Source organism: Ascaphus truei, chromosome 3 (genome assembly GCF_040206685.1).
Source record: "Ascaphus truei isolate aAscTru1 chromosome 3, aAscTru1.hap1, whole genome shotgun sequence".
Lineage (NCBI taxonomy): Eukaryota > Metazoa > Chordata > Amphibia > Anura > Ascaphidae > Ascaphus > Ascaphus truei.
Window position 1 is genome coordinate 378,054,967 of NC_134485.1, and position 17,022 is coordinate 378,071,988.

The 17,022-nt window shown below is 45.0% G+C and overlaps 1 protein-coding gene across 6 annotated transcripts in view; it reads right to left on the reverse strand.

Annotated features, from left to right (window-relative positions):
- IFT88 (intraflagellar transport 88) overlaps nt 1–17,022 on the reverse strand; it is a 105,929-nt gene that overhangs the window by 17,506 nt on the left and 71,401 nt on the right. For all 6 annotated transcript variants that reach the window (XM_075592291.1, XM_075592289.1, XM_075592286.1 and 3 more), the window contains one exon: nt 6,058–6,127. In XM_075592291.1, the coding sequence (XP_075448406.1) occupies nt 6,058–6,127 (70 nt within the window). The remainder of the gene's footprint in view (nt 1–6,057; nt 6,128–17,022) is intronic.

The window sequence follows — 17,022 nt, forward strand, 5'->3', positions numbered from 1 at the left end:
GATATCAGTATTCTGTGCACCGTACCTGGGTACAGACATCCCTATTTCATGAGGGGACTCATTGATACCCCTTAGGATGTATGGTTCTCTGTTGGTTTATTCTGATCATGCATCTGCATTTATATTATCACCAACTAGGGTTTTTTAATTCTCTGTTACTCTTTTGTATTTTAGAGTTTTATTGTGTATGTCCTTACCCTCGTTCAATACATTAACACATTATATTTGATATTTTTTCACATTTCTGTGGGTGCCCCCATTTTTTGGAGTTTCTGGGACCCTCTCTGCCTTTCAAAAGTAAAACTGGCCCATTTTCACTGATCTGATGGCAACCGATTCTTCTCCAGACTTTTTATCACTTATCCATTATCCCTTAATGTGACACAGGATGACATAGCAGATCTGGTCCGAATACAAGGCATTAGCCTCTACGGAGGAACTTTCAGCTGTTTGAGATTCGTAAAGGACTAGAGATTGACAAAACTCCAGGAACACACTTCGGAGCAAGATAATGAATAGAGGGCACGGACCTCATCTCTTTTAGGACACTTAGGGCTGGGACCCGCTGCGCCTGGCGGCGCGGGCGGCCGCACGAGCGTTCCCCACCAGCAGGGGAATCTTCCCGAGCCGGTCCCGGTCCCCCCTCGCTGCACAGCTCACTACACGCTGTGACGCGTCAGCCGCCAGGGGATTCAAGAGAATTGTAATCCCAAGCGGCGACGCGTGGTGTGGCTGTGAGCCAATGAGGAGGGGAGGCTTCGGCGAACGGGGAGGAGAGTGTGGAAGGAAAGCAGCGATTTTAAATAAACTCTGCAGCACCAAGGAAATCCCCCCTGCTCCCTCCCATAGACTATCTCCTCTTGGGGGGTCCCCCTTCCGATTCCCCCCCTGCTCCGATCCCCCGGGCTCCGATTCATCCCCCCCCCCACCCACCCCCCGTGTGTATTTGTGAGTGCCTGTCTGTGTGTGTGCCTGTCTGTGTGTCTGTCTGTGAGGAGTTGAGGGGCTGAGGATATGAGGGGTTGAGGATTTGAGGGGCTCAGCGGTTGAGGTGCTGAACGGCTGACGGGCGGTCCCGCCCCCTCACGTCATGGCCGCGCCCCCTAACCCGTTTTGGCCACACACCCCCTGCTCGCAAAAATGGTCCCTTTGGACCGGAAAAAGCCCCAAGTGCCTCTCCACACGCCGCCTGTCTGCAGTGCGGGCGCATGGTCTGAGGCAGCGGGGCCTTAGCCAAAGGCTTTTGGACGTCACCTGCCCTAAAGCCTAAACCAGATTCTTACACTACTTCTGATAAATTGAGTGGAAGTCATCAGTCTAAAATGCACCAGGTAGCAGTCGGTGTAGTAGAAATCAAGAAATATTGTATGTATAACCTTTCCCATGGTCACTTATGACAAATGACCATATTTATGCATGATTCCTGGTTAAATCTTATTGTCCTGGTTTGCGCAAAAAAAAAAAAAACACTGTGAAAGACAAAGGGACATGGTTTACATGCACATTAAAGGCTCGTTGCTCCAGTAATCTTCCATTCATGAAACTCACAGCCAATCCCTAAATGTCGATAAAAAGGACACAAAAGCCAAAGAGCTGCAACATGTTCAAAGAAAAGTGAAACATAGGTCGGCCTAAGGCTACTGCAGAGCCCGACACAGAGCCGCCCCTCAATGGGGCCGGGGCCGCTGCGCGGTGCATTTTTTCAGGAGACTGGAAAATTGAAATGGACCTAGCAACGGAGCGCTTGGCCACGCCCCCGGCGGTTCAGGTAACGAGGGTGAACCAGCTGGGTGACATCATGGCCGCGCTCCCGTTACGCCCCCTCCGTCTTTCCCCCCGCAGACCAGGGAACTCGGCTGCACGCGTAGCAGACGCACGTGCAGCGCAGGCACTGGGGCCGTAGCCTTAGAGAGAAATGAACGATCCAGGACTATACAATCACTGCAGCTTGCACTCGCTCTAGGCTCCTTAATCACAGGCACTTCTACAGCAAATATTGCAGAGATCATTAGAGCCCCATCATAGGACAACCGTTCTAATTCCATGGAACAGAAACCTAAGACGACGTATTAATATCTGTTTGGTTTGTTTTAAAGAAATTCCTCGCACATTCCTACGAATTACTCATTTGTCATACAGGAGGTTTTTTTGGTTCGATTAACAAAAACACAGCTTGTAAAAAAAAAAAAAAAGACTACATATTCATTGTGCTGTGATTAGCTACTCAAAACAGATGGCTTCTTACTGCTGTAACATCAACATTAGGGTGTGTACGTACAGATGCAGCAACGAGTATTAGAACTCTGCCTGGGTAGATTCTGGTGCAGTCTCACAGTAAATGCCTCAACATTGCCTCAACATTTCTGTGAGATTCTTAATGGCCCATAGGTTTAACACAGCAGGCAGTCCCTGCAAACTGAATGGGACTTCAGGGACCCCCTGCTGTGTTAATCCGATGGGCCATTAAGAATTTTACAGAAATGTTGAGGCAACGTTGAGGCATTTACTGTGAGACTGCCCCAGAATCTCCCAGGAATTTCTCAGGTAAGTGTTCTAATACTGGTAGCTGCATCAGTATCATGGAAAATGGAAGTACAGTATGCTTGGATACACTGCAACGTGTGAATGGCTGTCTCATGTAAAGAACTTGTGATGCAAGTATCTCACATCTGGAAAAGATCGTTAGCAAAAGTTTTTCTTTGTGTTTCAAAGAAAAGGGAAAACATTTTGGATGCAGAATGTGATGCATTTTATTACAATATGTGCTTTAGATAAGTCTTCCTTACTTACAAGCAGATACATATTAATACAACACAAGAAAATGTTTGTGTGTGTGGCTGTTTTGATCTGAATTTACTGTGATCCATAGTCCCCTATTCCCTACCTATTTTACATTGTGCACCCCGGTAGAAAATATTTGTTCCGCGAACCCCTAATTAATACATTTTACTGCCCACTCATTTAACTATTGCTAACAAAACTGTGTGACCGATCCCAGGCAGTATAGTGTGCCGAGCTTAGTAAGGCTGCGAACCCGCTGCGGCCGGCGGGGTGCGCGGCCGCGAACCACCAGACCCTTGCCCGAGTGGTCCCTGCCCCCGCTGCCTCCTTTCGACAGGGCTGACTACGTACTGTGACGCGTCAGCCAGCCGATGCTGCAAGAATCTTGTGAATTTCGGCGTTGACGCGTCACGTTGTACGCGAGTCAGCCAATGGGGAGGAGGGGAGGGAAGGAGCTAGGTGGGAGGCGCCTTGGGCGGGGAGCAGGGAAGGAGCTGCGTGTTATTAAAGTGAGTGTGTGAGTGTGTGAGTGTGTATGTGTGTATGTGTGTGTGTGTGTATTTGTGTGTGTGTGTGTGTGTGTGTGTGTATATGTGTATATGTATGTGTGTGGGGGGGTGGACGGCACCACGATCAGAGCCCGCCCCCCTCCCTCCCACTCCGGCTCCCTACAGACCGCATATCGCGGTCTGTGTCTGTCAGCGCCCCGCCTGTCTGCAGTGCGGGCGCGCTGACTGAGGGAGCGGGGCCTTAGCCTAAGGCCCCAAACTGCACCTCAGTGTGTGCAGACAGCATGGGTGGTATAGCGGTCAATCACTGTGGAAGCTTCCTAGTCATGCTTTGCTGCTGGGGATGCAAAGCATTGTGGGGAGCAACTTTGGAAGCTCCTGTTGAAATTGACACCTTTACCACCCAGGCAAAATGTGCAGTTCGGGGCCTTTCCAAATGCACGGTCCCTACATGGGCTCAGGAACCCACTATACAGCTTAAGATCAGCCATTCCATCCCACCCCAAAAAAAAAAAAAAAAAAACAATCCTCTGAGACACCTCAAAAACTCTTAAGGTTTCCATAACCCCCTGTTGGGAATCACTGCCTTATTCAATATGATGTGAAGAGTTCAGATCCTATCACTGGAATGGAGCATATCCTTTCCAGCAATGGGAAGACATCTGCACAGCCCCACAGTGATCTTTAAATGAAACCCAATATTTGAATAAAAACAAAAAACAACACACAAACTGCTAACAGGGCTAATCGCTTTCATGTGCTGGGAAGGTGGAGAATACGTCAGCAATTTATTATAAATGTTCCCTTTCTTTCACACCATGTTTTGGCATAGATTCCCAACTGCAAGTGTTATAATGTCTATGTGAATTGTTTGGCATTTCTCATTTGGCAGAGTATGTCTTAAACATTTAGACCACATCATAGCACATCTGCCCAAGCCCGCAGCTGGCGTTCCCAAGCAACACCTGCTCTCCGTTAAATGGCAATATACAGCAGACACGGATTATTGGACCTATGGTCCTTCACACTATCCCAGTAAAGGAACTCTGCTTAAAAGGTGTGCTTAATGACAGATTATTTGCACTCTTTATATGCCTAGACCATTTCCTGCAAATAAAGATTTGTTGTAAGCAGTTGTGTGTAAGTATCCCCAAGGTCCCATAGTAATAATGCGCGGATTAATGAGTAACCTGAACCAAGTATACCCATTTTCTCTTGACTTCTAAATAATCTAAGACTGTCATCATCAATCCCACTGCTATTTCTATGTAATCTTATGTCCTTATTTTTTATTTTTAGGATTAGGAGTTATAGGATTTCATTAATCCAGTTGGACGGAAAGGGCCACATTAACAATGAATGTGCTTAGATACTAGTTGTGATAGTGTAGAAGATAAATTATGTTAAAAAATATGTATTTTAGGATTACTTGATGAAGAATAACATTTGCAATCGTGCATTTCCTTTTTATTTTATCCCTGTGTTTAAGCATGCAATAAATGTGTCACGTCCAAAGAGGTTTTACAGGCTTTTATTCATTAGTTTCAAAAATGATTAAAGTGCATTTAACAGCTTTCCAATATTAAGCAGAACAGCTGTTATTCAAAACAACATAAGGGCAAATAAAAGGGAGCATGTACAGTAATGTATTCCAATAGGAAAGACTATTTTCTATTTAGAAAGTGGTTAGTTCTCTGGGGCTGGGAGCCTACAGGTAGTAAGTAGCTCATCAGGTATTTCAAAGATATTTTTCATTGATCGTGGTACAGTAGGGACACTGTACTATGTTCTTGTTAAAACAAACACATACAATTTGCAAAGTTCTGTTATATACTGTGCTGAAAAGCTGCGTAATACGGCAGACATATGCCCGATAGGGGTCCATGTTAAAATGGATTTGAAACAAAAGGCAACACTGTGTGCTCATTTGCATGTCTTTTCCCAGAATATCTTGCTGTGGTGGAAGCACTGTATGCTAGGAGATAATGGTGAAAAGAAGGGTTGCAGACCTGTCTGAGACATGTGAATGTGCTCACAACGGATTTTTCATTTGTGTTATAGTGGAACATACTGTATACATTAAACAAGTTTGGCTGTTGTAGTGGGATAGAGGACAGTATGGGCTGGCAGAATGTCAAAACAAGAAACCAGCCCTGGTAAAGATGTGTTGTTCAACACTTAAGGAAGAGAGCCCTTAATTTATAAGTTATGTTGTGATGGTGGTCACAAGTTTATAGTATTACCCTATAGAATATTTGTTTTTCAGCAGGGGGAGGATAACCTCCAAGAAACTAACAGTTCATTTATTTAATACAAATAAGTGAATTGCTCATATGTACATCTTTTGCCAATTAACAGTAAGAAGTTAGTGAATGGCACAGGTTTACTGCACGAGCAGTAAAACAACATATGGACTTCTCTGTATTGCTAACCTGGCTCCATGTCATCATGATACTTTGATCAAGTCCAAGCTGTTTCAAGAGCATTCATAATAAGTATCAGTCATGTATCCATATGGATAATGGTGCCTTTAAAAACCTGATCTAGTCTCTAGTGTCATGATAACATTGAGCCAAGTTGGCCTACTGACATGTCAATTGCTGCCACTATCCAAAATCTTCTCACAGCACCCGATTTTGGATGTAAATGCATTACTAGTACCAACAGTAGCAGCCAGAACATAGATACTCTAAACTTTATTTTGCAATCCCAAGTGTGTAATAAAACATCTTAATGAAAAAAAACAGTTGCACAGTGAGCTACTTACCACTGCTAGCGCTCCCTTCTCTTCCATCTCTTCGATTTCGGGCGCTGCCATCTCTGCCGGACTTTATACGCTTCAAGAGCAACATTTAAAAATGATAATATGGTTAGACTACAATATGTGTACATAGGCGCTTCATTAAAGTGATCATACGATATTAACTAATTTCAGAGTTTGCAAACTTCTTTCTTCACACAAATATACTTGGCATACTTTTCTGTCTCTATATTTCTCCCAGCACATCACTAAGGGGCCTATGCAGAGAGCAGCGCTATTTCGAAATTCGCCATTTTTTGGAGAAAATCGCGCAGAAAACAGCCGAAAATGGCGAGTTACGAAAAACGCGCCAATTTTTCTTTTCTATTTCTAAAACTCGCCTCGCGGCTGGCGAGAACCTCCATCTCGCCAGTTTTAAAAATATCCTAATGCAGAGAGGCGCGAACGGCATCTAGCGGCTGTTCGCGCCAATAAAATGGCGCGATTGTCTCCTTTTTGCCTCGCCAGAAAAAATTGGCAAGAAGCTGCCGCTCGCGGCCATTGCAAAGGGAAAAAAAAGGCGCGATTTTTTTTTACACATTTCTGAAGCGCGCATCTCGCCAATTTAAACTCGCCACACGCATTCATGTTAAACATAGCAGAATTCGCACATTTCTGCATATGGAGAATAAAACGCTCCAAAAAAGCTACTTTTTATTAAATTCGCCAATTTTAAAATTCGCTGCTCTCTGCATAGGCCCCTTAGACTGTTGTATGTGCATACTTATAATTAATGGATACATGGTTGAACTTTACACAAAATCTAGTAAATCAAGCAGCAAAAAACCCTGAGCTATTCAGTAGAAACCTTTACAAGCCCCCCTGGACGTCCCTCTCCCTACTTTTCATAGAAGACTATTTTCTACACGATAGATACATCTCACAAATCGTTGGCTCAATTTCCTGAGGAACAGTTGACATTTGTATTGGAATATCAAACTCAACCTGTAATGTCTCAATTTTCTGTTGAAAGCATCTGGCCCAGTTTTTATATGAAAAGGGTTGGTAGAAATATGAGGTATTTAAAACGGATATACTTGGCTTAGATGAGCACCCTGGAGTCATGTTTAACATTTCCATGATGGTTTATATGCAGTTACAGTCTGAAAACAAAATCAGTTTAAATGAATTATAAAAGAAAAGAAGTCAGCAATTGTTACTGGGGAGATGAAAAGTAATACAAGATTGGCATGAAAATACAGACTAATGTAAAGGCAAAAAAAAAGCTCGTCTCAGGAGAGAGGAGTGCTGGGGCGGAGGAAGTATAAGATGTGTTTAACACGAAAACTAGCAGGGAAGGAAGGGTATGTACAAGGTGGAAACTCAGAGCTACTCTCACCCACAATAACCTTTTGTTTTTAATAGTACCAGCATTTAAACATACATACAGTATGAAAGGATACGGGGAAGAAAAAGGACAAAGGTTTAATCTGAAGACAATGAGATGGGGTTCTTTTCCTTCAGGACAGATCAGGGGTGCGCAAACTGGGGGGACGCAAGATTGTCCGGGGGATGCCCCGCACTCTTCCCCAAAGCATTTCAATTAAATTCCGGAGGAGTGCGCAAGGCCTCTGTATATCCCTCTTACATCGCCGATGCCAGAGAGCAGGAAAGGGGGGAGAACAAACAGAAAAGTTTGCGCACCCTGACATAGATTATGCAGTATTTGGGCATTTCAGATTTCTTTTTCAAATTTCTTAAAATGTTGAATATATTATGAAATTAGAATATTTACATTGGACACAAGGTGACAGTGGGTAAAAAGTGACAAGTACCACAGACAAGAAGGATGAGCAAATGCACGAAATCATTGTCTGCACTGTATGACATGTAATAGTGAGATAGATAGATATAAACATACACACAACAAGTTAAGAACGCCAGTCACTGTAACATGGAACCAACTGTATTTTCTCTTCATGCTCACCTCCAGGTATGAACCTAAGTTTGCCTCATCTAAATCACCCGAGAACCACTCTAATAAAAAAAATTAACCCCCCTTCCTGAATAGTTTTTTTGTTTAATCTGGTATGTTAGGGGTTGGGGTGTTAGTGTGGTGTTATCTTAAATTGTCTGCCAATTGTCCAGTCTGTAATGTAATTAGGCCACTTTATTGGGGGAGTCATGTGACTGTTTAGAAGTACAACTCTGCAGATAGCATGGGGAAAGCACAGCTTATCTGTTTATTGGTCTAGAGCCCAGCACTGCCTTGATCATGAACCTCATTATTACTGAGATGGATGGGACACAATAGGAAGCATGTGAATTTCCTGATGTGTTCACGCAGTTGCCGAATCCTCCTCGATGGACCTCCACCTTGCAGCGAATGGCAAAGCAGCTCTCTGACCCTGCTCTACTGTCCATCAAGTTCCTATTATGAATAGCAATGTGTTCCTGTAGTCAGTAATGTGTCTGTCTTCCCTTTATGTCTGGGCCTATCTAGTTAGTGTTAAAAGTGGCTTGCCAGTGCTATTACCGGTCTCTCTCGGACTATATATAAATATATATATATATATATATATATATATATATATATCTCATGTTAAGCGCAGGTCACACGATAAATTAACTAGCTGCAGCCTTCTCCTCTCCTGCAGGTACGAACCTAATTTTCGCTTAATTGAATCACCTGAGAAACCTTCTGATAAAAAAAATAAAATAAAAAAAAATCAACCCCTTTCCTGAATTGCTTTATGTTTAATCTGGTATTGTAGGGGTGCTAGTCTGATGTTATCTGATATCGTCTGCCAATTATCCAGTCTGTAATGCAATTAGACAGTTTTATTGGGGGAGGGTCATGTGACTGCTTAGGAGTATGTATGCAGATAGCATGGGGAAAGCACAGCAAAGCGTTGGTATAGCACTTCAAGTGGACCCGTTTCAAAGAGAACATTTATAAAGGGACTGAAAGAGTTATGTAGGAGTTAATCCTGTGAGGATATTACTGAACAGCTTTCAGTGAGCTCACTACTCTACACAAATGTCCTACATGCTATTTACCAATGCTAGGTAAAATCCATCTCTGAATGCTGTTTTCTGCCTACCCCTAATCAAATTAAGTGTTGCCACCTAGGCAGGGAACACCCTGTGTAGAAAACCATTTGTTTGAATGTGCCTCAGATGTGCTAATTAAGCAGACAGAACTACATTGTCAGGTGACTTTTTAGGCCTATATAAACCCAGTCAGAACAGCTAGTCTGCTTGCAGCCCATATCCAAGTAGCCCATTATAAGTGGCATGACTATTGAACAACTGAAGTTTAAAAGGAAGTTCAAAAGAAGTGAGAAAGAAGTGGACACCCCATCTGGCCCTGATTCCTGCATTTGAACTACGCTGGAAAGGAGGATATCATCAATACCAGACTGCATCATTACTGCTGTGATGCCGCCTATACCATTTATATTTGCTGTGACTTCACTTCTTCTCAAATTATGCACTTATTTTTACCAGCCTCAGTATGTCTCAAACTCTATTCATATATCTCCATCTCTCCTTTCTTCACCACTTCTCAGTTCACATGAACTCCTTTCTTACCTGCGTCCTCTGACACCACACAGCTATATCCCCTGCACTAGAAAACACCCCTACAAATCATCCTCACACATCCTCTTTCTATCCATGCTTCTCCTCCTTGCTTCTGGGGATATCTCTCCCAATCCTGGTCCCTGTCTTATTTCAACTTGCTCTCGTCCTCGCCTCCCACATGCAACTTCTACTCCTTCTGGTGTCAACCCCTCTAACCTCATACCCATCCCCTGCCACCCTCCCTCCTCTCTCCCTTTCTCCTGTGCACTTTGGAATGCTCGCTCCCTCTCTAACAAGTTCCTCTCTGTGCATGACTTCTTTCTCTCTCACTCCCTGCTTCTCTTTGCTATAACCGAGACCTGGCTCACTCAGTCTGACTCTGCTCTGGAAGCTGCCCTCTCCTATGGTGGCCTTTCCTTCTCTCACACTCCGCGCCCTGATGGCAGGGGTGGAGGCGTGGGGCTCCTGCTCTCCTCTGTCTGCCGTTACCGAACCCTTCCTATTCCCCCCTCTCTTGCTTTTCCCTCCTTTGAGGCTCACACTGTCCAGATCTTCTCTCCTCTCCCTGTTCATGTGGCGGTCATCTATCGCCCACCTACCTCTACTCATCCCCCTTCTGCCTTTCTCTCTCACTTTGAATCCTGGCTCTCTTTCTTTCTCTCCTCAGACTCCCCTGTTCTTCTCCTTGGGGACTTCAATTGCCACATTGATGACCCCTCTCTCTCTTGGGCTTCCCGCTTTCTTTCTCTTACCTCTTCTTTTGGCCTTCAACAGTGGACTGCAGCCAGCACCCACAAGGATGGCCACTACTTAGACCTGGTTTTCACTAAAAACTTCTCTCTCTCTGATTTCTCCATTTCCCCTTTTCCTCTCTCTGACCATCATCTCATCTCATTCTCTTTATCTCGCTTCTCCCCTTCTCCACCTCCATCTACACCCCGGTTCTGCAGAAACCTGCGCTCTATTCACTTACCTGACTTTGAGTCCACTTTACACTCCTCCCTCTCCTCTCTCAGCTCTGCTACAGACCCTGACAACCTGGTCAGAAAGTACAACTCTGTCTTGTCCTCGTCTCTTGATCTACATGCCCCGCTTTCTCTCTGCCGCCCTCGCCCTTCTAACCCTAGACCCTGGCTAAATTCCCACACGCGCATGCTGCGTTCCTCCACTCGTTCCTCTGAACGCCTATGGAGGAAGTCTCACACTCTCGCAGACTTCCTTCACTACAAATTTATGCTATCCTGTTTCAACTCTGCCCTCTCGCAAGCTAAACAAGCCTACTTTTCTGCACTAATCAACATGCACAAGTCTAACCCACGCCGACTGTTCTCTGTCTTTGATACTCTACTCAAACCACCCTCAGCTGCCTCTCCTTCCTCCATCTCCGCTCAGGACTTTGCTGACTATTTTAAGGAAAAGGTGGAATCTATACGGCAGAACATCCCCTCTGTTTCTTCCCCCCATCCTACACCTCTTCCTAACTCTCCTCCTGCCTTCCTTGAGTCTTTTTCCACTGTCTCAGAGGAGGATGTGTCGCTGTTGATCTCCTCTTCTCCCTCTACCACTTGCCCTCTTGACCCCATTCCCTCCCATCTCCTAAAACCTCTAGCTCCTACTATAATCCCTACGCTTACACACATTTTTAACTCCTCCCTCTGCTCTGGAACCTTTCCATCCTCCTTCAAACATGCAACAGTCATACCATTACTCAAAAACAGCAAGCTTGACCCTACCTGTCTTTCTAACTATCGACCTGTCTCCCTCCTGCCTTTTGCCTCTAAACTACTTGAACGTCTTGTATTCTCTCGCTTGCTCCATTTTCTCAACACCTATTCTCTCCTAGACCCTCTACAATCTGGCTTCCGCACTGCTCACTCCACGGAAACAGCCCTCACTAAAATAACTGACGACCTCCATGCTGCCAAAGACAGAGGTCATTACACTCTGCTCATATTACTCGACCTCTCTGCAGCATTTGACACCGTGGACCACCCTCTTCTCCTCCACATTCTCCATACTCTAGGTATTCGGAACAAAGCTCTATCCTGGATCTCATCCTACCTCTCCCATCGTACTTTTAGTGTCTCTTCTGCTAACACCTCCTCCTCCTCTATTGATCTCTCTGTGGGGGTACCCCAGGGCTCTGTCCTGGGACCTCTTCTCTTTTCTCTGTACACACTCTCTCTAGGTGACCTAATAACATCTTTTGGGTTTAATTATCACCTCTATGCCGACGACACACAAATATACTTTTCAACACCCGACCTTACACCTGCTGTACAAACCAAAGTTTCTGAATGTCTCTCTGCTATATCATCCTGGATGGCCCTCCGACGCCTTAAACTCAACATGGCTAAAACAGAGCTCCTCATACTTCCTCCCAAACCTGGCCCTACTACCTCCTTCCACATTACTGTTGGAACTACAATCATTCACCCAGTAGCCCAAGCACGCTGCCTAGGGGTCACACTCGACTCCTCTCTCACATTCGCCCCTCACATTCAAAACATTTCTAAAACTTGTCGCTTTTTCCTCCGCAATATAACTAAGATACGCCCTTTCCTCTGTTGTTCGACTGCTAAAACTCTGACTCAGGCCCTCATTCTCTCCCGTCTTGATTACTGTAACCTCCTGCTGTCTGGCCTTCCTGCCTCTCACCTGTCTCCCCTACAATCTATCCTAAATGCTGCTGCCAGAATCACTCTACTCTTTCCTAGATCTGTCTCAGCATCTCCCCTCATGAAATCCCTCTCCTGGCTTCCGATCAAATCCCGCATCTCACACTCCATTCTTCTCCTCACTTTTAAAGCTTTACACTCTTCTGCCCCTCCTTACATCTCAGCCCTAATTTCTCGCTATGCACCATCCCGACTCTTGCGTTCTGCTCAAGGATGTCTACTTTCTACCCCCTTTGTATCTAAAGCCCTCTCCCGCCTTAAACCTTTTTCACTGACTGCCCCACACCTCTGGAATGCCCTTCCCCTCAGTACCCGACTAGCACCCTCTCTATCCACCTTTAAGACCCACCTTAAGACACACTTGCTTAAAGAAGCATATGAATAGCACTGTGGATATTCTGAACACAGGATACATAAAGATTGGCCCCCTGCAGACGCACTTACCAGAACTCCCTCCTACTGTCTCTGTACGTTCTCCCTACCTACCAATTAGACTGTAAGCTCCTCGGGGCAGGGACTCCTCTTCCGAAATGTTACTTTTATGTCTAAAGCACTTATTCCCATGATCTGTTATTTATATTATCTGTTATTTATTTGATTACCACATGTATTACTACTGTGAAGCGCTATGTACACTAATGGCGCTATATAAATAAAGACATACAATACAATACAATACATTTGTAGGTCTGCGTCATTTAACCCCTCTCCTTCCCATCCCTTTATCTACTGGATTCTCCCGCAAAACTTCTCATTCACTCACACGCATCACATCTTCCTTCCATGACTACCCTATCCACCAATTCCCTCTGCAACCCCTTTCAACACACCCTGGCATTGCCTAATGCAGCAAAGCGCTGGCAGCCGCCAAAAGGCACACACCACATGCTGTTTTCTGCACTGCACAGGCCAGCTGGATAGACTGCAGCCTGATTAAGTAATAACTTAAGCCATCTCTCAGGTTTGGACTACCATTACTCCGCTCTCACCCGCACCTCATCTCTAGCTCCACACTATTACCCATAAACACTGTTGCCTAATTTTCTATTCTCTATTGTCATCACCCTCATACTGCAGCCATCATCTGACACTGACACTGACACTGACACTGACACACACAAAAGCCTCCTTCTTAACACGCATTGGCTAATCATTCCAACCTCATCCCCAGTACACCTCCCCTTTCCCTTTGCCCAATGGAACGCATAATCTGTCTGGAACACACTGCAATGCATGACTTCTTCATTTCCAACTCGCTCAACCTTTTAGCCATTACTGAAACTTGGCTCACCCCCTCAGACACCACCTCTCCTGCTGCACTCTCCAATGGTGGTCTCTCCCTCAGCCACACTCCCAGGCCCCTCAGCCACACTCCTAGGCCAAGGAATAGACAGGGCGGAGGAGTTGGTATACTGCACATTTCATACCCCATTTCCCTCCCTCTCATCCGTATCGCTGCCATCTATCGCCCCCCATGGGACCACACCCCTATTTCTTGATAACTGCCTGGCTCCCTCACTTCTGGTATCTACGGTCATACTGGGAGACTAACAGATCTATTGATAATCACACTACCATTTCAGCTGCCCATTTTAAATCTCTCTCAACAGTCTCACCCATTGACTGCAAAGGCTACTCCTTTCACCTGTTTTTCTCCCGCTTCTGCTCTGTCTAACTCGCCATTCCCTCTCTCTGATCACCTCCTAACCTTTACCCTCACTTCACCCTATGCACCTGCCACAATACCTACTTCCACACGCACATACAGAAAACTTATATGCCCTAGACTGCCTTCAATTTTCAACAGCTCTACAACCTCTCCTCTCCCCCATCTCTGACCTTTCCTTCCACAACATAGCAACCTCTCTATACAACAGCATACTCTCATCAGGCTTAAACAAAACTGCTCCCCGCCACCATGTTGCCCCAGACAATCCAAGCCACAACCATGGAACATTCCCTTCACCTGCTTCCTCTAAAAGAACTCACATATGGCAGAACATTACTGTAGGAAATTCCACTCTAAAGCAAACTTCCTCCACTATAAATGTATGATCTCATCCTATATCACTGCCCCCTCCCTTGCCAAGCAAACCTACTTTTTTCACTCATGCAAATGTCCTCCAACCCTCAATGCCTATTATCCACCTTTAACTCCCTTCACTGCCCAACTATACCTACACCCCCCTCTACACTCAGTGCCCGTGACCTTACCACCTACTTCACAGACAAGATTAAGTCAGACAGAACATCTCTTCATGTCAAGCTTCAGACACAACCCTAAACTCCCTTCGCAGACATAAATCCACTCTCAGCTCATGTTCCCCTGGATAAGGATGAGGTCCCTGCGCTCTTCATCTCGTCCTACAACCTTGCCCCCTTTATCTTATTCCGTCACAGTTGCTCTGCACCCTTTCTGGCACACTAAGTCCAACCCTAACTCATCTTTTTAACCCCCTCGCTCACCTCTGGCACATTCCCATCTTCCTTCAAATATGCACTCATCATACCTATTCTAAAGAAACCATCTCTTGACTCAGCCCCCCTCTAACTACTGCTCCATCTCTCTTCTCCGCTTTGCGTACAAGTCGCTCAAGTAGCTTGGAGGCAACTGCCTGACTCACTTTCTCTCCACCAACACCCTGCTTAGCTTTTTTGCAATCTGGTTCCCATCTTCTACACTTCACTGATATAGCACTAATAAAAAGTGTCCAATTACCTACTCAAGCTAAATCCAAGGGTCACTTCTCACTACTAATTCTCCTGGATTGCTCTGCTCCTTTCGACACTATTGATAACCCCCTCCTACTGAACATTCTCCCCTCTATTGGCCTCTGTTACGCAGTCTTCTCCTGGCTCACGTCCTACCTTTCCAACAGCTCCTGCATTGTCTTCTATTCATTCCCGCTCTCTGTTGGATTCCCACAAGGCTCTGTTTGGTCCTCTGCTCTTCTCACGCTACACCTCATCTCTTGATGAACAAATACTATCATTTGGCTTTCCGTATCAACTATATGCCGAGGACACCCAAATTCATCTCTCCTCTCTGGACCTTTCCCCCTTTCTCCTGCCCCGTATCTCCAATTGTCTCTCTGCAATCAGCTCCTGGATGTCTCACCATTACCTGAAGCTTAACATGTCAAAAACAGAACTAATATTCTTTCCCCCTTCCACTGTCACACCCACACTCTCCCTCACTGTCAAACACCTGAAGTCCGCTGTCTAGGGGTCATCTTTTACTCTGATCTCTCCTTCATTCCTCACATTCAGTCCATCATGGAGTCCTGCCATCTCCACCTTTGAGATATCGTCAAGATACAGTACACTCTTTCCTCACCCATGATACAACTAAAATTCTAATCCACTCACACCGTGTCCCGCCTCGACTACTGGAACCTTCTCTTAGTTGGGATTCCCCTTGTCCACCTATCCCAACTCCAATCCATGAAAAATGCTGCTGCCAGACTCATCTGCTGCTCCACTATACATATCCCTATACTGGCCTCCCATATCCTTGATAATTAAATTGAAATAAACTTTAGTAATGACTTACAAAGGTCTCAACGACACTGCCCCCCTTACATCTCAGCCCTCATCTTCAAATACATACCTAAATGCACCCTAAATTCTGCCCACGACATCCGCCTTCCCTCCTACCTTATTACCTCCCCTCACTCCCACCTGCAAGACTTCTCCTGTGCTGCCCCTTCACTCTGGAATTTCCTACCACATACCACAGCTTTCAGATATTTAAAAACTCGGAGAACTCACCTTTTAAAGGAAGCCTATCTGGTATACCTCAAACATCCTACTCCCCTAACCCCATTGGAACCAGCTGTGAGGTTGGTCCTAATCTCCACCCTACATAACATCCTCCCCCCCGCAAACCTTAATGGAATCAGCTGTCGGTCTGGGCCAAGCCGAGATGCACTCAATCCTACAATAAGCAGCCACTTTACCTTCTTGTTTAAACATTGTCCCTCATTCCCTCTAGATTGTAAGCCCTCACGATGAGAGCCCTCATTACCTCTTTGTATGTTTGTGCATGTTCATCCTGACTTATACAGTATACAACCGATGTTTGCAATATACATTACTCTGTACCTCATTGTGCCGCGCTGCGGAGTATATGTTGGTGCTTTACAAATAAACAATAATAATAAATAATCAGATTTGGGGAATGTCTGGAACGCACAGGCACTCATAGGTTCTTGGTCTTCTACCACTTTTAATGTAAATATTAGCAGTGTTCAAAATCACTTTGTTCATCATCATTAGATGTGTTCAAGTGTTGATTCCAATCTGATTTGTTTTCTTCTCCTGATGTACAATTTTTTCCCCATTTTTTATTATCCTATATATTGTTCTGCGTATACATTTTTGTGCAATGCCCTGGATAAATAACACAGGCATTGAGTGATGACATGTCTAAATGCAAAATTATCAGCTTGACCATGACTTAATACCCTTGCTACCGAGAAGGCTGAAAATGCCCCAAAGTTCAAAACCCCACTTCAAGACCAGTCATGACTACATGTACATTCAGTCCGGGGTACTTTGACCTCTTCAGTACAGTAATTCACTGTGTCTATATCCTAGCATGTACAGAGCAGTGTACACTTGGAGCCCTAAATAAAATATAAAAGAGCAGTCTTTTCTGTAATGCATTTTATTACTCATATGGGATGTGTTGGAGTGCATTTTTGCATGACAGCTCTGCATGAGAGCC